This window comes from Entelurus aequoreus, linkage group LG04, assembly GCF_033978785.1.
Source record: "Entelurus aequoreus isolate RoL-2023_Sb linkage group LG04, RoL_Eaeq_v1.1, whole genome shotgun sequence".
Classification (NCBI taxonomy): Eukaryota; Metazoa; Chordata; class Actinopteri; order Syngnathiformes; family Syngnathidae; genus Entelurus; species Entelurus aequoreus.
In genome coordinates this window covers 48,410,666-48,417,849 of record NC_084734.1, presented here as the reverse complement: position 1 = coordinate 48,417,849, position 7,184 = coordinate 48,410,666, and the positions used below count along the sequence as shown (strand labels likewise).

General features: G+C 43.7%; 1 protein-coding gene across 1 annotated transcript in view; it reads left to right on the top strand.

Moving 5' to 3' along the window:
* Positions 1-6,945, top strand: part of btbd9 (BTB (POZ) domain containing 9) — a 25,964-nt gene extending 19,019 nt beyond the window's left edge. Inside the window, exons 4-11 of the mRNA XM_062045057.1 lie at positions 1,725-1,992; positions 2,076-2,295; positions 2,442-2,561; positions 2,648-2,757; positions 2,836-3,025; positions 3,104-3,211; positions 3,326-3,404; positions 5,562-6,945. Of these exons, the coding sequence (XP_061901041.1) occupies positions 1,725-1,992; positions 2,076-2,295; positions 2,442-2,561; positions 2,648-2,757; positions 2,836-3,025; positions 3,104-3,211; positions 3,326-3,404; positions 5,562-5,747 (1,281 nt within the window). The 3' untranslated portion in view covers positions 5,748-6,945. The remainder of the gene's footprint in view (positions 1-1,724; positions 1,993-2,075; positions 2,296-2,441; positions 2,562-2,647; positions 2,758-2,835; positions 3,026-3,103; positions 3,212-3,325; positions 3,405-5,561) is intronic.
* Positions 6,946-7,184: the final 239 nt, after the last annotated feature.

Below are 7,184 nucleotides of genomic sequence, written 5' to 3'. Positions count from 1 at the left end.
CCGTTGTGTCCTTGGGCAAGACACTTTACCCACCTGCTCCCAGTGTCACCCACACTGGTTTAAATGTAACTTAGATATTGGGTTTCACTATGTAAAGCGCTTTAAATCACTAGAGAAAAGCGCTATATAAATATAATTCACTTCACTTCACAACCCAAAGCTCATGACAATAGTGAGGATGGGAACGTAGATCGACCGGTAAATTGAGAGCTTTGCCTTCCGGCTCAGCTCCTTCTTCACCACAACGGATCGATACAGCATCCGCATTACTGAAGACGCCGCACCGATCCACCTGTCGATCTCACGATCCACTCTTCCCTCACTCGTGAACGAGACTCCGAGGTACTTGAACTCCTCGAGAGGAGCCAGATGAGGTGATTCGGGCATCTGGTCAGGATGTCACCCGAACGCCTCCCTGGGCACGTCCGACCGGTAGGAGGCCACGAGGAAGACCCAGGACACGTTGGGCAGACTGTCTCCCGGCTGGCCTGGAAACGCCTCGGAAGAGCTGGACGAAGTGGCTGGGAAGAGAGAAGTCTGGGCTTCCCTGCTTAGGCTGCTGCCCCCGCGACCCTACCTCAGATAAGTGGAATAAGATGGACAGAGGTAAATACCTCTGTAAAATAAGTATTTGGTCTCCTACAAACATGCAAGATTTCTTGTCTTTCACAGACCTGTAACTTCTTCTTTAAGAGGCTCCTCTGTCTTCCACTCGTTACCTGTATTAATGGCACCTGTTTGGCCTCGTTATCAGTATTAAAGACACCTGTCCACAACCTCAAACAGTCACACTCCAAAAAAACTCCACTATCAAAGAGCTGTCAAAGGACACCAGAAACAATATTGTAGATCGGCACCAAGCTGGGAAGACTGAATCTGCAATAAGCAGCTTGGTGTGAATAAATCAATTGTGGGAGCAATTATTAGAAAATTGAAGACATACAAGACCACTGACAATCTCCTTAAATCTGGGGCTCCACGCAAGATCTCACCCCGTGGGGTCAAAATGATCACAAGAACGGTAAGCAAAAATCCCAGAATCACACGGGGGGACCTAGTGAATGACCTGCAGAGAGCTGGGACCAAAGTAACAAAAGCTACCATCAGTATAAGACACTACACCGCCAGGGACTCAAATCCTGCAGTGGCAGACGTGTCCCCCTGCTTAAGCCAGTACATGTCCAGGCCCGTCTGAAGTTTGCTAGAGAGCATTTGGATGATCCAGAAGAGTATTGGGAGAATGTCATATAGTCAGATGAAACCAAAATAAAAGTTTTTGGTAAAAACTCAACTTATGTTGGGAGGAGGAGGAATGCTGAGTTGCATCCAAAGAACACCATACCTACTGTGAAGCATAGAGGTAGAAACATCATGTTTAGGGGTATATAACAAATTATTGAGATTAACTTTTGTTATTGACCAAATACTTGTTTTCCACCATAATTTGCAAATAAATTCTTTAAAAATGTGATTTTCTGGATTTTTTTTCTCATTTTGTCTCTCAAAGTTGAGGTATACCTATGATCGAAATTACAGGGCTCTCTAATATTTTTAAGTGGAAGAACTTGTAAATTTTTTGACTGACCAAATACTTTTTTGCCCCACTGTAAACAGTATATGCGAGAGGGACAAGCGGTAGAAAATGGATGGATGGAGTGTTTTGTACAGTTTTACAAAGCTGTCATGACGTTAGTCGCATGTGTCAACAAACGTTGTGTGCGCAGACGGCTCTGCTGACGGTGGTCCGCCGCGACTCTTTTGCTGCCAGCGAGAGGGAGATCTTTCAGGCCTTGTGTCGCTGGTGCCAGCAGTACGCCGAAGGCCCCGAGACTCAGGAAGTGATGGCGGCGGTGCGTCTGCCGCTCATGACCCTGACGGAGATGCTGAACATAGTTCGACCGTCTGGCCTCCTGAGCCCAGATGACCTGCTGGACGCCATCAAGCTGCGCTCCGAGAGCCGAAACATGGACCTAAACTTTCGCGGCATGCTAAGTCCGTGATTCTCATACACCGTCTGATGTCTGATCATGTCACCGTACCATTGTGTTTCTATCGGTTGTCTGTTTGGCTTTCAGTACCGGAGGAGAACATCGCCACCATGAAGCATGGAGCTCAGGTGGTGAAAGGTGAGCTCAAGTCGGCTCTGCTGGACGGCGACACTCAGAACTATGACCTGGACCACGGCTTCTCCAGACACCCCATCGAGGAGGACGGCAGGGCCGGGATCCAGGTCAAACTGGGCCAGCCATCCATTATCAACCATGTGCGCCTGTTGCTGTGGGACAGAGACAGTCGGTAAAGACGCCTCACAGATGACTTGATGAACCTTTGCTGTTTCTGTCTTGAAGTTTTCTAGATGTTTGAACTTGTTCACGTGTTAAACAAGCATACCGTTGAAAGCTGCAGATATGATGTGACCTTCATTTTGATACTCATTTCAGCTCCTATTCCTACTACATTGAGGTGTCCATGGACGAGCTGGACTGGGTGCGGGTCGTAGACCATTCCAAGTACCTTTGCCGCTCCTGGCAGAATCTCTTTTTCACGTCTCGAGTCTGCAGGTAAGACAGGATGTCAGTTGTTTGTACTTTGTCATTTCTATAAAGCACGACAATAGCACCGTATTGTACGATGTTTTGCAACTCAGGTACGTGCGCATTGTCGGAACACACAACACGGTCAACAAGGTCTTTCATCTTGTGGCTTTTGAGTGTATGTTCACAAACCGCTCGTTTACACTGGAGCAGGGACTTCTGGGTAGGTTTCAGAGAAACTCTTGCAATTGTTGAAATGCAGCTCAGCAGCTGAGGTATAATTAATGTGCTGCATCTGCAGTGCCCACCGAGAACGTGTCCACTGTGGCGGGCTGTGCCAGCGTCATCGAGGGTGTCAGTCGCAGCAGAAACGCCTTGCTCAACGGCGACACTCGAAACTACGACTGGGACTCAGGCTACACCTGCCATCAGCTGGGCTCTGGCGCCATCGTCATTCAGCTGGCTCAGCCCTTTTGCATTGGGTCGTTAAGGTGCTTTGCCTTTCTGTTTGTCTTTTTAAATTTTTTTCCATCAAGTTCTTATTCTCAGTTCTATGACTTCCTGTTTAGGCTGCTGTTGTGGGACTGTGACGAGCGCTCTTACAGTTACTACATCGAGGTGTCCTCTAATCAGCAGGAGTGGACCAAGGTGGTAGACCGCACCCGCCTGGCATGTCGGTAAGCCAATCAGAGTATCTTGTGGAAAAAATCTTAATAGGACATGCAGTAATAATAAGTGGCTTTTGTCAAGGTACAGTAAGCACCTTTCTGTCTCCCTACTGTATGTCACAGCTCATGGCAGACGCTCAAGTTTGACAAGCAGCCGGCCTCTTTCATCCGAATTGTGGGGACTCACAACACTGCTAATGAGGTATTTGTCACAGCCTTCTTCCTCTAATAGTCCAATAATTCCAAAGTACAGAACTACCTTTGGTTTGATAGTACATCTTTTCAAAAGGTCCAACAAAGTCCAAATGGTACAAAAACCGAAGCAATTTTCCCATAACAGGGTATCTGGGGGGTATACAAGTCTTAAATCCAACAATTTGAATTTAAGGCCTCAAAATGTCAAAATTCTTCTAAAATCTCATAAAAGATCTTAAATATGATTTTGATATGTCTTAAAAACCTAATAATATTACTTTTATGTAAAACATTTATAAACTTCCCTCTTTCTTTGAAATGTTTTGATTTTTGAGGACGCTACAACATAACTGGAAAACTGAATTAAAGTAGGCTATCTGTGCTGCCTGATCAGAATGTGTTGCGCACCAATACCTAGTGTGCTGTGCGCACACAGCAGTGTGTTGTTACAGCTTAGCATAGCAGTGGAAACATTTTTACAAAAAGCCATTGGGAAAAACTAATTACTTGCATAAGATGGGTAAGTGCAAGTTTAACGATTGTAGCTACAGAACTATCAATTTAATGCATGAAGCCATAAACGCCTTCTTTATTTTTAGACAACCGCTCTGTCTGCACTCTCTGTTTTTCCACAACTTTGTGCAGTTCCAGTAGTACTACAGTAGATGTTTTTATCTGTTTTCTCAATTCAAAAGTTTACCAATTAGCTTTAGTAGGGATGCATTGCTAACTGTCCCTTTCACAGACAATATATTGTTGTGCTTTCTTCTACCATTATTGACGTTCTGGTTGTTGTTACATGAAAACACTTGATATTAAGCACACTGCACCTTTTGTAAGAAAACAGTTCTATGGCAAATGTGAACAATGGCTGTTAATTACAATAGAGAGGAATTTGGTATATGTAGTTGGTTTAGCCATTTTGTTTTCCAATGTCAAAGAGCATTGAATTAATTCATATACTTACAATTTATTCCAGCCCTCTGATTTTCTTTTATTTGTACTGGTCTTAATTGATATTAATTTTGGTCTTTAAAAAGTTTTATAGTCTTAAATTTAACTTGTTGAAACCTACAGAGACCCCGTATAAGAAATAATGTAAATCAAATTAACCTATCCCAGACAGCCCAAATATGAACATAAAACACATATAATAAAAATTATTGTGTTACATACAGATTACGATGTAAAATACATATACAGTGAAACCTCAATTTACTATCAACATAACAGTGTTCGTAAATAGAAAAGTTTGTATAAGCAATTTTTTTCCCATAAGAAACAACATAAACAGCCTCGACAAAAGTCAATCGGTTAATAAAAGGAGGTGAACTGACAATTTAACTTTTAACAATGTATATACGTCACAAATTTGATGTTTGGCCTCTCTGGCTTCTTGGTTTCACATCAAGAATATTTTCCGGTTGACATTTCATTAAGTGGCTTATCATATTACTCGTGTTCCCCGACTGTCTGCAAACATGTATTTTTGCATGTCCGTGCTTCCACATGGGTTACACCAAAAATAAATAACTTTGTCTACTCATTCATCGGACTGACGAGTCTGCAACAAATGGTTTCTCTTCGATTTTTTTTTTCACAACAAAAATACACTTACCGGTATTCTCCTAATTTAAACTCTGCAGGAGGTTCCAAAAGTTTTCCGCCGTGCTCGCCGGCACTGCGCCGAGAATCATGGGAGATGTAGTTTACTTCTGTGACTGGCCCGCTCAATAGCAGCGGAAAAAAACTACACAGATGGGAGCACTCCAAGTTCTCGTTTGATACCGTCATATGCCACGGCATTATTGTGAGAATTTTGAAACGACCATACCGCAATATTTACAATATCGTTACATCCCTATTCTTGACAGAGACTGAGTCACCAAAGTGTTAGATTATTTCTTCGAACACTCCATTAACGTGGTCAAACTGAGTAGTTTGTTGGACGTGATGTTTTTCTGTATAATAACCGAGACGGTATACCAAAAACCAGGGCTAACTTTAAGTATTTATAGTATTGGTTGAAAAAACTAATAATTCGAACCACTTTTACTTTTAATGTTGTCTGATTAGATCATCCTCCCATCCAAAAGTGGGCAGCATACCACCACAAAGCAAGTAAATTGATACTCTTGCTCATCCTTTCGTGTTGTCCCTGCAGGTCTTCCACTGTGTCCACTTTGAGTGTCCCGCCCAGTTGGACACGGACGTCAAAGAAGGCAGCCCAGGCCTGGACGCTTCAGATGCCGCCACATCCTCGCTGCCGCCGCGACCTCAGCGACCATCCCGCACTCAGAGCCTGCTGCCCTCCAACTCGTCTTCATCTTCCTCACAGGCCCATCATTAATAACACCCCCTCCTCCCGCCCACCCAGGTTTTGAAGGGGTCAGGAGGACCGTCATTTTGCACAGCCTTTTTCCTCCTTGCTGCTCAACGGCGTCTTCTCGCTGTCATAACCTGTGCCCTTTGTCGTGCGCGTGCCTCAAGACTTGCATGTGTAGCAGCGGTGTTTTAATACTCCTGTCTTCCCACTCGGTAGCTTCTGCGTCCACTGACTCGTTTGATACGTTTTTGTGACCTTGGTCCTCTGAAGGCTTCGACTCAGCGCCTTTCTCAAGTCAAGGTGGTGGAAGAAGACGATGCTAACGCTGAATGATAACCATGACGATGTGCTTTCACTACGGCATTCATCTTTTGAGTAATATTTCCCCTAGATACAAATACAGATAGAATCTATTTTCAAATCAGTGATTGACCTCATCAAAGACGCCTGTAGATTTTGCATTTCTCAATTCTTCAACTTTTTGCCAAGTGTGATGTTTGTACGCAAACAACACTTAATCAAATTATGCATTTGCATATGAAATGAAAACTGCTAAGTGTTTGCAGTCCTTTATCGGGAGAACTTTTTTTTTAATACCTCAAGAGCAAACTAAAGCGAGATTGACGTGTCTTAATTGAGTATTTTACGCACTTGCATTTCTTAGCACAAACTGAGGAGGAAACCAATTAGTTGACGAAAATTTGGACTAAGAGGCTTGGACCAAATGATTTATGCGCTGCAAAGAAGCGAAAACAGACTATTACAGGAGCAGCTGCTATTGGCACTTTAACAGACTCAAATAGACACGAATTGGGTGTTTTGACTGAAGTAAAATACTGGAGCTGTGAAGTGAAATGAAGTTCTTCATCTCTTGAGATGTTACTATGTGTGTGTGTGTGAGTGTGTGTGTGTGTGTGTGTGTGTGTGTGTGTGTGTGTGTGTGTGTGTGTGTGTGTGTGTGTGTGTGTGTGTGTGTGTGTGTGTGTGTGTGTGTGTGTGTGTGTGTGTGTGTGTGTGTGTGTGTGTGTGTGTGTGTGTGTGTGTGTGTGTGTGTGTCTGTGTGTGTGTGTGTGTGTGTGTGTCTGTGTGTGTGTCTGTGTGTGTGTCTGTGTGTGTGTCTGTGTGTGTGTGTGTGTGTGTGTGTGTGTGTGCGTGCGCGCGCGCATGTTTAAATGTAACTACTCTGATTGTTGCACTTTGTCCACGAGGAGCTAATAGTCCTCCCATGTTCTGCTTGTTACCAAGCCAAGAACACACTCCTCAGATGTAATTCAACTTATCATTTTACACTAGTGGGAGCTTCAAGATTAGGCCTAGCATTAACACTGTACCACACCCTTTCTTGGGGGTGGTAGTATTAAATTCTGTTGAAAGAGCTGCTTTTGTGCTGTCTGACATGCTGGAAAACATTCTATTCACCGTGTTTGAAGTAGTTATTTTAGGGGCAGCCATAGATGCAGT